The following is a 17,267-nucleotide window of genomic DNA, read 5'->3' as shown; positions in this document are numbered from 1 at the left end:
TTTAATTGAAACCATTCGGAATCCATTTTCATTTTCCCCCTCTCCGAACGCGTATCATCGTCTCCAAACATCATCAGCCTTTCAGTCTCTTCCTTTCCCTCAATTGAATAAGTCAGGACAAAGAAAAAGCGTGAGTATGTGTGTGAGAAAATGAGAGTGTGCTATGAGACCGGCATTGTATGCGTGTATGGGCTTCTGCATGGCTTGCTGAGTGATGTTCTAATTATGGACATTTGCGGGCGAGGGGGGGAGGGGCTTTGTTCGTTCGAAAGAAGATGGTTATCTGGGTGCATAATTTTGTTGAGCATCGTTCACTCTCAACACAAAACCGAAGTTAAGTTAATTAGCATTACGGCGGGGAAAGGAATAAGTGCTGCATTTGTGTCTGCTTGTCTGAATTATCATTCAATCTCTCTCCATCGACGTCCCTCCTCCTCCTACTCCTCCTCCATCCTCCTGTGGAACTTTAAAAATTGAGAGCCTCTTTGTCTCCTCGTTCCTTCCTCCTGTTGCTTTACTTTCTTAGGAGCGTTGGCATTCTGAGGGAGTACTTATACTGGGAGAAGAGGTTTGTCCCCGGGCAATTACTTTATAGCGCTGGTCTTTTGGCGCTGTCCGTGGTGCTGAAGTAAGAGCGCTTTTCCCTTCAAACTAGGGTCTCAAACCAGACCCAAGTCCGATGGAAGACTAGCCGAAATCTGGGTGAATCGCTACATAATTGTCTCGATCAATCATGTTGTTTGAGGCGGGTCTCTGTATGCGCGTAATTGGCTTTCAACAGCGAGCACAGACTCGGCCAGCACTAGTAAACAAAAAAAGAAGTGTGTACAAAGACACTTTCAGATCCACACCGTGTATTTGGCCACTGTAGTAGTACACACTGTAGTAGTACACTTATTGAAATAGTCATCCACTTGCGTGGATTAAATGTCTTTGGCAGAACGTCTCTGTATGAAACAGGACACACGGCAGCTTTTGGGTCCCGGCCCAGGCTCTATTAGCCTGGCATCGCAAGACGAAACGCAAATTGCAATTAGTCTGGAACCACGCCGTTAGTTTTAGATTTCGAAAGGGTGTCACCGACAGGCGCAGACTAACCTGCCCTTGGATGCGTTTGGACAGGCCTAGAACCTATCATAGCAACATACAGGAGATGCAGCACTGAACGACCATAAAAAAACAGCTTCCCTCTCAGCCATAACTCTATGTGCAGTCCTACGTTCTTCTTTTAGTGAAAATATACCATCCAGTCTTTTTAATACTGTTTGGATAGTGGAAACAACAGACAGCGGCAGTCATCTTTGTTGTTTTTCAATATACCTGAATATACGGTGACCTCCTGCACCGTCATTTATCCCGCCTCATATGAGGTATATATAAACGCTTGTGATTGGTCAGCCCATCTCGTGACCGGGCAGAAATCCTTTTGTATTGGAGGGGAGCCAGACCTTATCTGGAGATCAATTGAAACATGAGCTTGCAAGATTTGTCTGGTTCCCAGGCTAAGGCTCTGTAGCGTCTCCCTCGAGAGGGTCTGCTATAACCTAGTTGGAATGCTGGATCCTAGATTACACTAAACCAAACTCCCATTCATAACAACAGCTTCTCCATATCTATAGTCGTTTCAACCAAAAATATGCCTCAATTGGCAATCGCCAACAGTGGCACCTAATTATATTGTGTGTTTTTAATCATTTTGTTTAATTTTTAAGAGTATAAAAATAGAAGTTTAAAAGCATAGTGTTTTAGGAAAGTGGCGATGAAACACAGCGATTTGATAAGTCCCCTCACCGCGAGGCGCTGGAAGAAATGTTCCTCAAGACCACCGCACCCTGGAACACAAAATGATTTAAATAAAAGGAGAGGAAATGAACTCTTAGTGGCAGCAGTAGGTCGATTACTGGCGTCGGTTCCTTTCAGCTCCAAGTCCCCGCGCGTCATTTGGGTAATTATGAAAAGTTCAAGCTTTGTTAGACCCAACAGAGTCAACTGTTACTTTTATTATAATGCTTCACAATGGGGGGTACACTATGTGAATAGACCTTTCAAATTACGTTTTTGAGCATATGGAGAGAGAGAGGGAGAGAGGGAGAGAGGGAGGGAGAGAGGGAGAGAGAGGGAGGAAGAGAGGGAGAGAGCTCTACATGTATTCTCTTGGCGTCATAGTTTTGTCCCCTCTATTCATATTCTTTGAGTTCAATAGAAACCCCTTTGTGTCTCTATTAAATCTATATCCCGGGTAGAGAGGCCTGCTTCTCTCTCTCTATCTTTCTCTATGTATATGTCTCTCGTCCACTCTTGCTTTCCCTTCCCCAAAGCTCTGAAATCCCATTTCTCTACGGCAGAGAGAACAATGCCACTTTAGACCGGTTTCCCTTCCGCTGGAGAGTGACTCACAACATGTGAAACCCGTTTTGTTTTTTCGGTTCAAGGTTCTCTTTTTGATGTTTTGCTTCCTATTACTATAGTCCAAAAATGGAGGCACAATTACCAGACAAAATTACGTCAAAGGAAAGCGAGTGAATTATATTCTTCACAGTTCAGCCGCCACTCTCTCTGAGTACAGAAATTAAAACTAGAAGTGATCTTATAGCAGTAGGGGTCGGCACTAGCTAGGGTGTTCAATCCTCCTTCACAATGTTCAGGTTCGAGCCCGAACTCCAAAGCCTGACTTGTAGCTAACCTAGAGCAGCTCCTTTCCGACAGTAACATCACTGTATGTCAACTTTGGTACTGAAATAGCAAGAATATCTACAAAGTAAAGGCGGCCATTTTGAACGAAGGAGGAACTGTCATTCATGCTGTTGCTCCATACAGCAACACTATCAGTACCTTGTAATCCACGACAATGTCCAACTGTAGATTGATGGACTCATTGTGTGTGTAGATGTAACATCCCAAAGTTGTACCCTGAACCGCCGCTAGTTCCTAACCTGACAGGTAAACGTGAGGCACAGCAGGGTAGTGAGCGAGCATATGTTGATTTAATAACTATTCAACTTCAGCCGAGTTAACACACCATCAGCTCTGTGTATTCGGTCTCTCAGCGCTTTGTTTGTCTCGTTTTTTATAATTCATGCCAATTACGGTTGGCCGAGACACCAAGTCTTTGTGTAGTTATTAATTATTTTCCTTGTGATAAGCGAGCTGAATTATTTATTTATTCAGCCTCGCCCTGCAACAGTGTGTGGGACTGGAAATAGTTCCCCTCAAATGACATTAGTAGCCTTTTGGTTCTTGTGTTTTAATTGTTTTATTCCTTCTACAGTCATTTTCAAAGAGCTCCTAGTATCTCAGAATGTCTTTCCGACATTTTTTCTTAGGAAATCATATTTGCTCAAATTAATCAAATGACTTAAATCTCAATATATATATATATATATATATATATATATATATATATATATATATATATATATATATATATATATATATATATATATATATAATATATATAATATATATTATATATATATATTATATATATATATATTATATATTATATATATATATATTATATATTATATATATATATATATATATATATAATATAATAATACATATCTCAAACTAACCTGGACTTTTCAAAGACTTAAATTGAGTTGGACACTTCAAGAATATATATGCAGAACACGCACACACATTGATATACATTCATGCACCGACATAATAGCTTTTGGGGCTTGAAGGTTGATCAATTGAAGGTGATAAACACGGTAAGGATAAGGTTTTTCTGTAGCAGTGGAGAGATCGGGCTTGTTAATCCACGGAGGTCTTCTTCACTGGACTAAAGAAATATCATGATTCACATCAATCCTTTACTTTTGCACTACAATGTCCTTTGAAATTGGTGGATAATTGCTGTTTATGAATTTTGCTTGAATCATTTTACATTTGAAACAATTATTCTGCCTCAAAAAACGAAAATACTAAAAGTTTTTATTGATCCGTTATTTTGTTCTGCGTCTGCAGTTGCATTGAAAGATCCCCAAAATGTGTGTACGGAGCTTGATAGATCAAGTCTACAGGCTACTTAGTGGGTTGAACCAACTGTGTTGGCTTATCTATCAATCATACATCTGGGTGCACCCACCCACTTGTGATTTCACTAAAGGGTAGATTCCGGGATGGCTTTTAATAGCCCATCAACGTCCCAGCAGATGGTAACGGTTTCCTTTTAACACACAAGGTAATCCGTTGAGCACAGCTTCTCTAAACGGAAATCAGTCTAGGTTCGTGGAACTGCCACAATCCTGTGGTTAAGTGGGAATATTTTTGCCTGCAAAATAAACATTCCTGCAATGAACGGTCAACACCGGGGTAAGCTTTCCGTCAGAATAATACTGAGCGCATATCTTTCCCATAACACACACGCTGAAATGCCAACATTCGCTGTGTGTGTGTGTGTGTGTGTGTGTGTGCACATGTGTGTGTGTGTGTGTGTGTGCGCGCGCATGTATGTGCATGTGTGTGTGTGTGTGTGTGTGTGTGTGTGTGTGTGTGTGTGTGTGTGTGTGTGTGTGTGTGTGTGTGTGTGTGTGTGTGTGTGTGCGTGCGTGTGTGGGCGCGCGTGTTTGACAAATCTTCTGCGAGACACCTCATCATATTAATGACTGTGAACATGCACGTTTCGCAATTAACGCCGCTAACCAATTTCTCCGGAGAGAGCTTTTGATGGAAGAACCTTAATCTGCTCTGTGGAGACGGAATGGCTCTGAGAGAGAGGTGGGGGAGGGATCACAAAATGAGTTTGTATGTGAATTAGGCGATGAAATTGTAAAACAGGGCCTTCTCTATAGAGAATAATGTTTTACGATCATTTGAAGGGGAAGGGGATTTCTTAATTTGCCAAGAATACCTACAAAACGGTTCCTATTTTCAGAGTTCCGTGCAGAGGACATACAGGAATCGTTTTATATGGTATACCCTTGATTGCCTCCTCTAGTGAACGTATAGCTACCCAACCCTGCTAGCATGTGGGTTTGATTCAGTGAAAGAGGCTGGGGATGTACGTGGTGAGGGATCTTCTAAAGAATTTCTACAGCTGTGTTGTGATTCGCAGGGCTTTTGATCCACTATAGTTACCCCTACTTTTTTGTATCCTTAGCCGCTTGTGGTCAATGAATATACATGGCATTAGGCAGTGGGTAGGGGTTAAGTATCTAGGGGAAAGGTTCCACACTCCAATGCCTGCTTCACAGGCAAGCCTGAGCTAGATGGCCCTAACCCCCACCTTCTCCATAATAATAACCTTTTGTCGCTTTGGATTAAGCGTCAAAATATCAGCCATCCACTGATAAGGCCTTCACGATCCGACGTGTCCGACCGCACGCACGCATGCACACATGCGGCTCTTACCGTGGCTGCCTTTTAATGTCAACAGTGTTTTCATTAAGCAGCGCGGCTGTCGCTCTAACCACTTCTGATGAATGTGCTTTCATACGAGTAGTGACATGCAATGACCTGGACCAGCATACACACCCTCTGCATTGAAATCAAGCGCGGTTTGATGCCTCGGAAACTGTGCAAACACATTCAGACTAACACACGTAAACACACAACCCGATAACCTATTTTTCCGCTTTTTAGTTATTTACTCAAATGCCCTCATCCAAGAGGTTTACAGTGGTTTCAAAGATGTTAAAAGGAGCAGGTAGGGGAGAGTAATCCTGCTCAAGGATGCCTACGTGCTAGACTGTGGACATTTGGGATCGAACCCTCAACCCTAAACTGGTCACTGTCATTCATCATTGTTTTTACTGATTGATTTATTATCACTCTGCACTTGGGTGAAGAGATAAATATTTTTCAATTATCTTAGTATGCTGATATGCTCATTCTTTGTAGCCTGATATTTGCCAGAACAATTTGAGAATGTGTGTTAGTCTGGAACCTCCCAGTTCATTGTTGATTTCCAAGGAGTATTATCTATGGGCACAGACCAAATTGCCTCTCGGGTTGACCTTTAACCAATCAGAGCAACAGTGCGACACATCAGCGGCAGCCATCTTGGTTCTTTGTGAAAAGACCTGAATGGCACTCCAATTGGACACTCCCCTCTCCAGTCATTGTGCCAAACCTGCACCATATAAGGTCAACGGTTGGAATTTGTCTGACCCTGGCCAGGTTCACTGATTCAACTCGATTCCCTTTACAAACTGTTTGACTTATGCATGGAAAGCATCTTCTCTGTCTCAAACTAACCCTAATCCTAATATAAAGAAAACAAAGCTTATCGATATCTAATGGTTGTTCCTTTTCTTCCTGTGTGTCTCTCCTCTCTTCCATGTGTCTCCGTCTGGTCGTCTCCACCCTAGCAGAGGAGTATGCTGTTGAAGGTAAGACGATGTTTCTTTGCTTCGCTTCCTCTGGCCTTGTCCACCATGATGGTGGCGGCCATTTTGTGCTGGGCCCACCTGTTGCTGTAATGCATTTTGTCCTCCTCGCGGGGGGAGCATTGTCTGTTTGGACTGCGGTTTACACGTGACATTCCAAAGGGGGCCCCCAAAACCTTTTCCGACCGATCCTTCAAAATCCTCCAAACGAGCACTACCCCAGATTGACAACTCTCCCAAATGAATCCTGTGTGTTGAACCCTTCCTACCTACCTATTTTGTACCCTTCTTTTGGTTATTTTGAAATAATTGTATCGATGGATTCAATGTTTTTTAGATACTCAGAGTTGAACTTCAGCCGGTTAGAGCTTGATCTTTATTCATGGCACGAATTAAGATATATTATATAAGTGAGCAAAATGTACGTCTGTTTTACAAGTTGGCAAAGTTGCTGTTGTGTCCTAGTGGCTGTTGGGTAATGTAGTTCCTTTGTGATCGGCATTGGCAGCCCTGATGCTGTGCTCTGTCTGTAAGAGAATGATAACTGTGGACACTAGAGGCATGCCCCTGGCTGGGGGTGGCTCCCTATGCGTACGTTGCTATATGTCCAGCCCTGTTGATGAGTTAGCATTAGCTTGTCCGTCTTCGGGTCCACAGCGAGTCGTTTGCTCCACGTTGCCGGGGGATCAGGGTAGCGCATTAACCCGATAAGACAGTTTGATGCGTCAGTCGAAACCTCAGGAGAGCCGGATGAGGTTTGGATTGACCTTTGACCCTCGATGTCCAGCTCAGCCTTTTTTTGACTGAATAGATAGAATACATTTGTGTGTGTCCGTGTGTGTGTGTGTGTGTGTGTGTGTGTGTGTGTGTGTGTGTGTGTGTGTGTGTGTGTGTGTGTGTGTGTGTTTGTGTGTGTGTGTGGCTCTGTGTGTGTGCGCTCTTATGAAAGAGTAAAGCACAAAGACATTTTTCCGGTTTCCTGTCGTGCTTTCTTCTAATCATGTGTGAAAACACGACTAATACAGCGGGAGCAGCAGGGGGTCAAACAAACAACATTCACAACAATAGAAACACGTTGTGGTTAAGCTGTCCACTTTTCTCCTCCACAATTGTTTTGGTGTTTACCCAAGGCGGGGACCTTGTGAAGTACCTACTCCACCTGTACGCTTCGTGTTGTTATTAAACCAACAGCGGTGCACTGAGGAGGAGGAAGACGGGCGCAGGGTGATTGTTTTTAACACAGACGCTGGCCTTGGTGAATGCAGCACCGGTGAACTCAATATGATTGCTGACCCTGGTAGTGTGTGTGTGTGTGTGTGTGTGTGTGTGTGTGTGTGTGTGTGTGTGTGTGTGTGTATGATTGTGTTGTTTGTGCGTCATCGTGACAGACTCTGCTGCGGCTCTGACATTCTCTCGCCACGTTTGAATGGAAAGATCACAGTCTTTTGATGTGTGTGTGCCTGCATGTGTGCGGAGTGCATGTCTATTTGTGTCACTGTTGTTCTTACGTCTGTGTTTGCATTGAGGTTGGTATGGGGTTTCTTGTTCACGTGCACATGGCAATGAATGTCTGCAAATTGGTCTGTGTGTGTGTGTTTGTGCCTGTGTGTGGGATTTTGTGTGTGTGTGTGTGTGTGTGTGTGTGTTTGTGCGTGTGTGTATGTGTGTGTGTATGAATATGTGTGTGTTTGTGTCTACGTGTGTTTCTACATGTCACAAACACATGCAACCCCTCCCGGCAAGGTCACACGTCGGCCCTGGTGAAGGCTGGCAGCAGAGAGGCAGGCGGGGGGGTGTGGGGCCCTGGGTGGATGAGGGGACGTCAGGGGTGGTCTCCTGGTGGGTCACGCTGGCGCCCTCACCCACAGCAGTAATACCATGTGACAGAGGGGGAAGGGGGGGGGGGGGGGGGGAGGAAGAGAGAGAGGAGGAGGGGAGTGTGCACTGGATCTCTTTTTTGGTTGGGACAGGGGGGGAAGGGGAGAGGGAGGGGGTGAGAGGGGGGAGAGAGGGAGAAGGAGTGAGGGATTGAGAGATTGAGAGAGAGGGGGGGAGGGAGAGAAGGGGAGAGAGAGAGAGAGAGACTTCCCCATTCAACCTAAATTCTAGATCCACTGAATGGCTCACACCACATGGGTTACACTGTTTCTATTTCAGATCAATATCAGCGGAGGGGGGGTGGCTGCGTGACCCACGGTGGTCTAATTAATGTCGCCGACCGCACACTCAAAGGTCTGCAAGGATTGATGAGGTGAAGGGACCCCCACGGCCCCTCCGTCCCCGCGGTGGGGGTGTGTGTGGGGGGGGGAGAGTAGGAGAACAGCGGTACAAACGATGGATGATGTGGTCGGTTTGTAACAGACCTATTGTTTTGCCTCGCTTTTTCTTTGCCGCAGAGCCAGTGGTGCGTGACGCGGTCGTTCACATCTGCATGAGGGAGACGTTGTGGGAGGACACAGCTCCCTTGGTAAGGGGGAGGATGGGGCAGTGGTGGTGGTGGTGGTGGTGGTGGTCCGGGCTGGAGGTGTGATGTATGGGTCCATTAAAGGCTGCTGTACATTCAGGTGTGGAGCTCATTGGCGATGTTTAGTGCGCTGCGACGCCAATGAGAGGAGAGATGGAAAGGAGGGATGCTAAAGTGATGTGGGTGCGTGGAGATTTCAAACGAAATGTGGACGGAAAGGAATCGAATGAAGGCGGCCTTCCGTAATGGCTCTTCATTTGGATGAATGGTACAGTGGTAAATTAGGCTTTTCATCTCCCTTGCTTCACTATCTTTTTCTCTGTTCAACACTACAAGATCATCTCAATTAGGTTTAAATTGGACCTGCTAATGTGTCGGTTTCATTTCACCAGCAACTTCATTTAGTTGTTTTCCTAGATTTTTTGCGACTCCGATTGTCAATATCACTTTGGTCTGGAACTCAAATCAAAGTGTGCATTAACCAATCACAGTTGATGTCTGTCCTGTGTGTGCCCACCACTTGGGGGAATTAACCAATAATACTTATCGCTATAATATGTGTGACCTCTCCAACTAGCCAATTAAACAGTGAATTGGACCACCTTATTTACCTAGATAAATGGGGATTAACTGACCTGGCAACACCAGTTTTTAGTGTATAATGTCGTGGCAATTTCCTTTAACAGATATTACGTCTAGTTAAGATGAGATTTCTAAATGCAAAAAAGCACACAACACTAACCCTAACAAATATAACCTAGGTTTAATGCTTGCATACATTATACTCCTCTCTAGCAGAGTGAGTCCAGAACACAGGTTGACAGAGCTTTTATACATTTTCAGATCCTCCCCACATTGCAGATGTCAATAATCAAATCAGGTATTGTTTACTCAAGACACAGAGGTGCCTGTGTTCTCATCGAGCAGAAGAGTGCACAAGAGGATGTCCTATCCCTTGTGACTGTTTTACGCAAGTACGACGGTCAAGATTGATTCTGAGGAAGGCAGGCTGGTTACCCATAGGAAAAGTGTTTACATTGATGCCACTGAGGAAGGTGGGACAGCTGGCCAGAGCACAAGGGTTATCATTTTGACGACATCACTCACTTCAGCGGTGAGGTGGCTGAACCAAGCACAAAGTTCACTACATAGATGGCACTGAGGGAAAGCAGGGTGGCAAGACAATACACGGAATGGAAAACAAAGCCTATATGACAAAAAGGTAGCAACATATGAATTTTCCCATCGCAATTATCCATGCTAATGATCAATGGGCAGAGCAGCCCTTAAGAGTACAGGTACCGATGATTGCCTTTCTTTTGGGCTCGAACATTGAATGGATGGAATGCAGGGTAGTGTAATGGTTATGGTGTATGACTCCCAGCCAAAAGGCACTGATTTCGAACCCCAAGGTCCCCTCTCAGTCTACCTGAGGCGACCCTTGATTAGAAAATAGCCTCACCTCTATGCCTGCTTTTCCCCTTTCAGTCACTTTGGAAAAAAGCACCTGCCCAAATGATACTACATATAACTTAATAGTTATGCCACGACATCACCTCGCACCAATGTCAACATCTAGTTGTGGGGGCAGCCTCTCGGGCCGATGACATCACAACAAACTGAATGTGAGGATATGGTCTGACCAGAGTGATGGGATTATGGAATGTAATGGGAGTTTGTGTGGCGGCTTTCAATGCAGGATTATAATCTCATTGGACCGAAGACCAGTGGTTATGAGAGATTAATTTGAATCATCCTAATCAGATCAGGGAACTCTGAACAAATCATGAAAAACAACCGAAAAATAGTTGACCGTGTGTGTGTGTGTGTGTGTGTGTGTGTTTGTGTGTGTGTGTGTGTGTGTGTGTGTGTGTGCATGTGTTCATGCAGATGAATAAACACAGAGAATTAAATTTCTTTCAAATTGTACTCATGTCTTTGTGGTATTAACCCAGATGGCAATGTTTGCTCTTGGCAATGTTCTCCTTGTAAAACTCATATCCGCACAATGATTTTAAATCAAGTCCTACATTTCGGTTCTTCCGAAAAAAACAGGATTAAAGGTATGCTATTTTTTTCTCTCCCCGCTAGAGCTCTCTCAATCAAAACAATAACAAAATACATTGTTTGATGAGGTCACACAGGAATTCATCATTATCCGATAATGTTATGGGTTAATGTTTTATTCAAGCTATTTACCATCACTGTTATTGACATTATGCTTTTTAATTTGAATAAAATAATCGCCAGCAACTAACAGTAATGTTAACTTACTAATACCATCAGATGAGTTGACTACCCATACAGCTATAGCTTACGCTATGTGGCAAATTCATCCCTGGGGAAGCCCAGCACAGTTATCTGTGGTCAAAGGGAATCATAAAGAACGTTATAGCGTTCTTTTTGATTCCTTTTTATAACGTTACCGTATGCAAGGGCGTAGGAACCGGGGGGGACAGAGGGGACGTGTCCCCTCCAATATCGGAGACAGGCACATTTGTCCCACCTAAAAATTATACCGGATCTGTCAGGTTTCCGATATGTGTCCCCCCCAATGTTAAACTCATTCCTACGCCCCTGACCGTATGCATTAACTTGTTGGCTGGCATGAGCCTCCTGTCATTGTAGCACATCATAGTAAGCTACATCCATATTAAAATAATATACCAATAAATTAGGTCTCTACTGGATTACGTTTTCACGTGTTTCCCTTCGGAAAGCCAGTGGATAAAAGCACATGACGCCATTGACACGCAACCTCGCCAACCATAGCATAGCGCTACCTTTAATAGAACTATGGATTTCTCTGGGTTTGACCATTATTTGAAACGACTGGGTATGTAAGTGCACAACTCAACAAAATCCATATCAAAGGTCTTGTTGCTTTTAGAGATTTTAACAGGAAAAGTTCCATAGTAGGACTTTAAAAATGGACCACCTGCAAACCCCACTATTGTATCCCTCCCGCCCAAATGTAAACGGGATCGGGAATCATCCTGCATTTATTCATGGGAGCGTTGCACGGTCAGTGCATTCCCAAACTATTTGTCTTTCCCCGCCGATCGATAAAGCTTAACTGTGCATTTTTGTAGTTAATGCACAATGCATTTTTAGTGTTTAAACACATTGATCGATCGCCGGGAAGGCCTGTTCCAATTCTACCCGTGCAAGAATTCTCATTTACATTCACTACGATATAATCGAATGCAGACACACTCAGTCCAACTGTGTACACCGGCACACATACACAGAACTACATACAGGCACGTACAGACACACACACACACACACACACACACACACACACACACAGATTCACATACTTACATTCACACTGGATCATATAGACCCTTACATGCATATGCAAACTGAGTAACACTCACATACACAGATACACATACACAATCACAGACACATATCGTCACAAGTGAACACTCAAACACACTAAAACACACTTGCATACAAATACACACATACACACACACCACACATTCCACAGCCTCTTTGAATGGCAGAAAATAGGCGCCCACGCGAGAGCAGAGGAGGAGAGAGGAAAAATGAGCAGAGAGAGATGAGAGGGTGATGAGAGAGAGAGAGAGAGAGAGAGAGAGAGAGAGAGAGAGAGCTCAGGGATGTCGTTCCACGTTATGAAATTGCTCAAGAGCCGCCGGGCGGTGTGGAGCCTTGATGTTGTCTCCCCTACCACGTCCCCTTCCCTCCCTCACCCCTCCTCCTCACCCCTCCTCATCCCTTCTGGCCGGATGTGGACTGGAGATTAGAGAGGTTCTGCAGTAGGGAGAGAGCCACATCAGACATGATGCGCCGTCTACCGAGACCTTGGTTACATACAACGGTGTCCTTCTCTCACACACTCGTTCTATCTGTTGCTCACTCCCTGGCTCCCTCCTTCCCTTGCCTGCCCTTCTCCTCATTCTTCTGTCTCTTCTGTTTTCTTTTCTCTCTCTGTCTCCCCGTCACATCTCTCTCTGTCTCTCTCTCTCTCTCTCTCTCTCTCTCTCTCTCTCTCTCTCTCTCTGTCTCTCTCTCTCTCTCTCTCTATGCATAGTATGACTGGTTTTGAAGAGCTCTGGGTGGAACTGTGCGTTCTGTGTCCGTTTGCTCGTCACTGCTGACATTTCCATGACAAAGCACATCGTGCTAAATCACAGCCGCCTGCCAGAATCTGGATGGCCAGGTTGGATGTTGCGTGTGGGCGAGCGTGTGTTTGTGTGCGAACGACACAGAAAAGCCGCATGACAGGTGGGAGATTAACACACAACTCCGAGCAAGTGCAGAATTAAGGGATGAACAGCCCTGTTCACACACAACTGTGATGTACTCCTGACTAGAATACATCAGCTCCTAATTACCTTAAAGTCAAAAGAACACCCAAACCCATATAAAAAAATCTTAACTATCCTTATGTTTTTGTTCGTTGTATACAACGTCAATAGGAGCCTTCTCTTCTAGATATTCGTAATGGTTTGTATATTTATACCAAATTAATATCTTGCCCTTTCATTCTTAGTTTAATTGTAGGTCTACTGTTTAGTAAGCATCGCTGTGCTTTGTTCAAGTAGAATCACAGCACGAGTGTTCATGTCATTACCTTTAATCCACGTTGTCTTTGGCCGTGGAGAAGCGCTAACTCCGGAACTTAGACAGGAATACCCTCAGCGTCGAGTCAACCTACGCTCACCTGGGCGTGAACCCAAACCCTGCTTTGAGGAGGGATTATAGTGCCGTTTAAAGCACATCCACCATATCTTTCTCTCCCTCTCTCCCTCCCTCCCTCCCTCCCTCCATCCTTCCCTCCCTCCCTCACTCCCTCCCTCTCACTCTCTGATGCATTAAAACAACAATCGCTACGGCATTGTCCCTTAGTTCCTTTGGTTATTTTCCCCAAAATAAATAAAGAATAATACTAATAAATACTGCGATGCAGCTTGTTTCCCCTCCGGTATATACCTGGTTAAGGGGCGTATGGAGTTGATATTGTTTATGCTGCTGCTGGCTCTCCATGTTGCGCTCTCTCTCATGTACTGCTTAATACATGCCCTGTCAGGCTTAGTTTTAATGTAAACCTTTCTGTGAACTCTGTGCTTCCTCTGCAACGTGTCCTTTTCATTCTTTCTCTCTCTGTCACCGTCTCTTTTTCTGTCTCTCTGCCTGTCTGTCTCTCTGTATGTCGCTGTCTTGCTCCCTCTCTTGCTGTTTCTCTCTCTCTGTCGCCATCTTTCCCCATTTCAACATCCTTTCTTCTCTGCGTTTGTTTGCTTTTCGCTTTCTTTGTCTTCAAGTCTTGTCCCTCCGAAAGTCCTCAGGCTTCCTGGGTGTGAAACCATCCAGGATGTTCCTCCGTCCTCCCCATCCACAGCCTTCTTCCACCTCTTCCCTACCTGAACGGGATGACACCTTCCCTCACTCTCACAGCTGTGAATCGATTCATAACCGTAGGCGGAAGCGGGACAGATTTGGTGTGGATGTGATGAGGTGTTGTGTGAGGAGAGATACTCAAGGCCTCCTGGGCTTCAGTTTCCGTTTGGTGTCTGCGTTGGTGGATGAATTCAGTGGCCTTGGAGACAATAAGAGAACCAGAGAACAGTTAAACAAATGATGCCGCAACCTTCTCCTCCAACACCCAGTCAAGCCAGTCTCCACCAGCAGATATAACATCCCCACTATCTCCACCACCACCACCACCCAAAGCTTCACTACCATCACCACTATCACGACAAACACCTTCCACATCACCGCCGTCAACACCACCAACAGCACGACCAACACCTTCAACTTCACCACTGTCAACACCACCACCACCTCTACCAGCGCCTACTCCTCTACCGAAATCCACACAACCTCAGCTACCACCACCACCACCATCTCCACCACCACGTTCTCCACATCCGTCACCCCTCCCGCCTCCCCCATCAACAACACCACCCCTCAACACTACCATCAACACCATCCCCACAGTCGCCACCAAGCCAAAGAGTCATCAGTCATACAGAATTGGATTTAAACAAGAGATATTTTTTGCAACAAACAACAGTCTTTCAAAACACCAGAGGAGACCACATCCACAGTGACACGTCGAGTATCCTCCATTGTTTGTCTTTAAGTGTGGCATCACAACCGCCATCACACACAATTGCTCCTCTGCATATCTCTTTTTTTTTGTCCTTTCAAAGGCCAATTCTCGTCTTTCATGGCCACCAACTCAAATTGCATTTGAGGAGTACCAAAGCGGGTGCATTGCGTTCCAAAGCCAGGTTACAATGCATTGATACGCGGCGTAATTCCTTCTGAACATATTCAGATGGAGACATCAAGAGCCGCGCGACGGCCCTGCCAGCCAGAAATGGCTTCAATTTGTCACGCATTGATCTCCCGAAGCAGTTCAAGGCACACGGCGTGCATGTCTTCTGAGTGTGTGTGTTTCTGAGTGTGTGTGTCTTGAGATTGTGAGTGTGTGTGTGTGTGTGTGTGTGTGTGTGTGTGTTTGTGTTTCTTGAGAATGTGTGACTTGAGTGTGTGTGTGTGTGTGTGTGTGTGTTTGTCCTGCAAGTGTGACTTGCGAGTGTGTGTGTGTGTGTGTGTGTGTGTGTGTGTGTGTGTGTGTGTGTGCCCAAGAGCGTACGTGTTTGGTTTGTGTAATGGCGGCGCGCAGGGCTGAAGTGGCAGGTGGCATGGTTCCATATTTTATGGCTCATAATCGTGGTCGCTCCGGTATCAAAAGCACATCTGCCTGGTCACTTTCATGGCTGCATCTGTCTTGCCGCCTCGACAGACAGCTGCAGACAGATGTGGGGAGGGGTTGGCAAGACGGTGTGGATGCACTCGAAGGCCCGCTTCCTCTGGCGGCCCCACCAGCTGCACCGGTGTCTCAACCTACCCCCACCTCCCGCACCACCCCAACCTCCTCACCCACTCCTACCTTCTCCTCCACCTTCTCCTCCTCCTCCAACAACACAACAAAGACCGTTCCTATTCACCACAATCACCTTTTACATTTACATTTACATTTAGGGCATTTAGCAGACGCTTTTATCCAAAGCGACTTACAATAAGTGCATTTGTTACAATAAGTACTATACAATAGTACAATAGTTATTTGTCATAAGAAGTGAAACAATACATCGCTGTCGGTACGGTAAAGACGTTCATAGAACCAAGTGCAAGTATTACAGTCGCTAGGTTAACCCATTCCCCGTGTAAAGCAACGATAGCAGCTACTGTAGATGCTACACAATTAAGAACCTTGAATAAGTGCAATGTACAAGTGCCAGGACGTACAACATTCAATGGTGGCTGTGCATTGGTCCTCTTCACCATAACCACCACCACCTAGATATCATCAGTGCCACCAAACACCACCACTACAATCAACGCCTCCTCCACCTCCACCCCCACAACACCCTCTCCACCTTCCACCACCACCGACCGTATCCATCGCCCCATCCCGCAGCTACACCTTGCCATTTTCTGTGTCTAGACCCCCCCCTCCCCCCCGTGTAACCCCTCTCCCTGTTTCTCTGAATTCAATTACGCTGCCAAATGCCACTGACCACAGCGCCTGCTCGCCGCTCTCAGAAGGCAGGTGACAGCCTGAGTGATGGCGCTGGGGACACACCCCGCTGAGCAGGAAACTGCACCCCCACCCCCTCCCCATTGGTCCGGCCGCCGCTAGCCCTAGCGACGCTGAAAGACATGACTCCAGCTGGCTGCTAAGCAACAGGTTAGAGGCAGGAAGTGTCTACTCTCACATTCCCTCCCTCTTCTCTCTCTCTCTCTCTTTCTCTTTCTCTCTCTTGCACACTCTCTCTTGCACACACTCTCTCTCTCTCTCTTTCTCTCTCTCTCTCTCTCTCTCTCTCTCTCTCTCTCTCTCTTTCTTTCTCTCTCTCTCTCGCTCTCTCTCTCTCTCTCTCTCTCTCTCTCTCTCTCAATGTCATCAATGTGTTGCCAATGGTAAATGGACTGCATTTATATGGCCTTTTTCTAACCCATGGTCACTCAAAGCGCTTGTTGTGTTGTACGGGAGCACTGTGGCCTCCATGGGGCTTGGTCATCTAGCGGCCATCTTTGTTATAAATGTTAGCTTGGTGGAGGGAATGAGCGAGAGCACTAATTTCCCCCACAGCCAGCAAGCATTTAGATCCAATATGGCTTGTACTCTGTACCTATTAATAATACTCATGTTGTCTTCATTCCCACCATAACTATTGATTTGCCCACCTCCTCCAGACATATGTGTGTGTGTGTGTGTGTGTGTGTGTGTGTGTGTGTGTGTGTGTGTGTGTGTGTGTGTGTGTGTGTGTGTGTGTGTGTGTGTGTGTGTGTCTGAATGAGGGAATGGGGGTGATGGGAGAGCGGGGGGATGTGGTGTAGAGATTGGGATCAATAGGCCAGATGAAAGTGGAGGAGGATGAGGGTTCTGGTTTCCCCGGGTCTCCCCGGGCTTCATA

The 17,267-nt window shown here is 45.6% G+C and overlaps 1 protein-coding gene across 1 annotated transcript in view; it reads left to right on the top strand.

The window, feature by feature from the left end:
* nrxn2b (neurexin 2b) overlaps positions 1-17,267 on the top strand; it is a gene marked incomplete at both ends in the record, with an annotated part of 530,523 nt that overhangs the window by 25,320 nt on the left and 487,936 nt on the right. Inside the window, one exon of the mRNA XM_079758236.1 lies at positions 6,318-6,338. Within this exon, the coding sequence (XP_079614362.1) occupies positions 6,318-6,338 (21 nt within the window). The remainder of the gene's footprint in view (positions 1-6,317; positions 6,339-17,267) is intronic.

This window comes from Pollachius pollachius, assembly GCF_949987615.1.
Source record: "Pollachius pollachius genome assembly, chromosome: 20".
NCBI classification, from domain to species: domain Eukaryota; kingdom Metazoa; phylum Chordata; class Actinopteri; order Gadiformes; family Gadidae; genus Pollachius; species Pollachius pollachius.
This window is presented reverse-complemented; position numbering and strand designations above follow the sequence as displayed.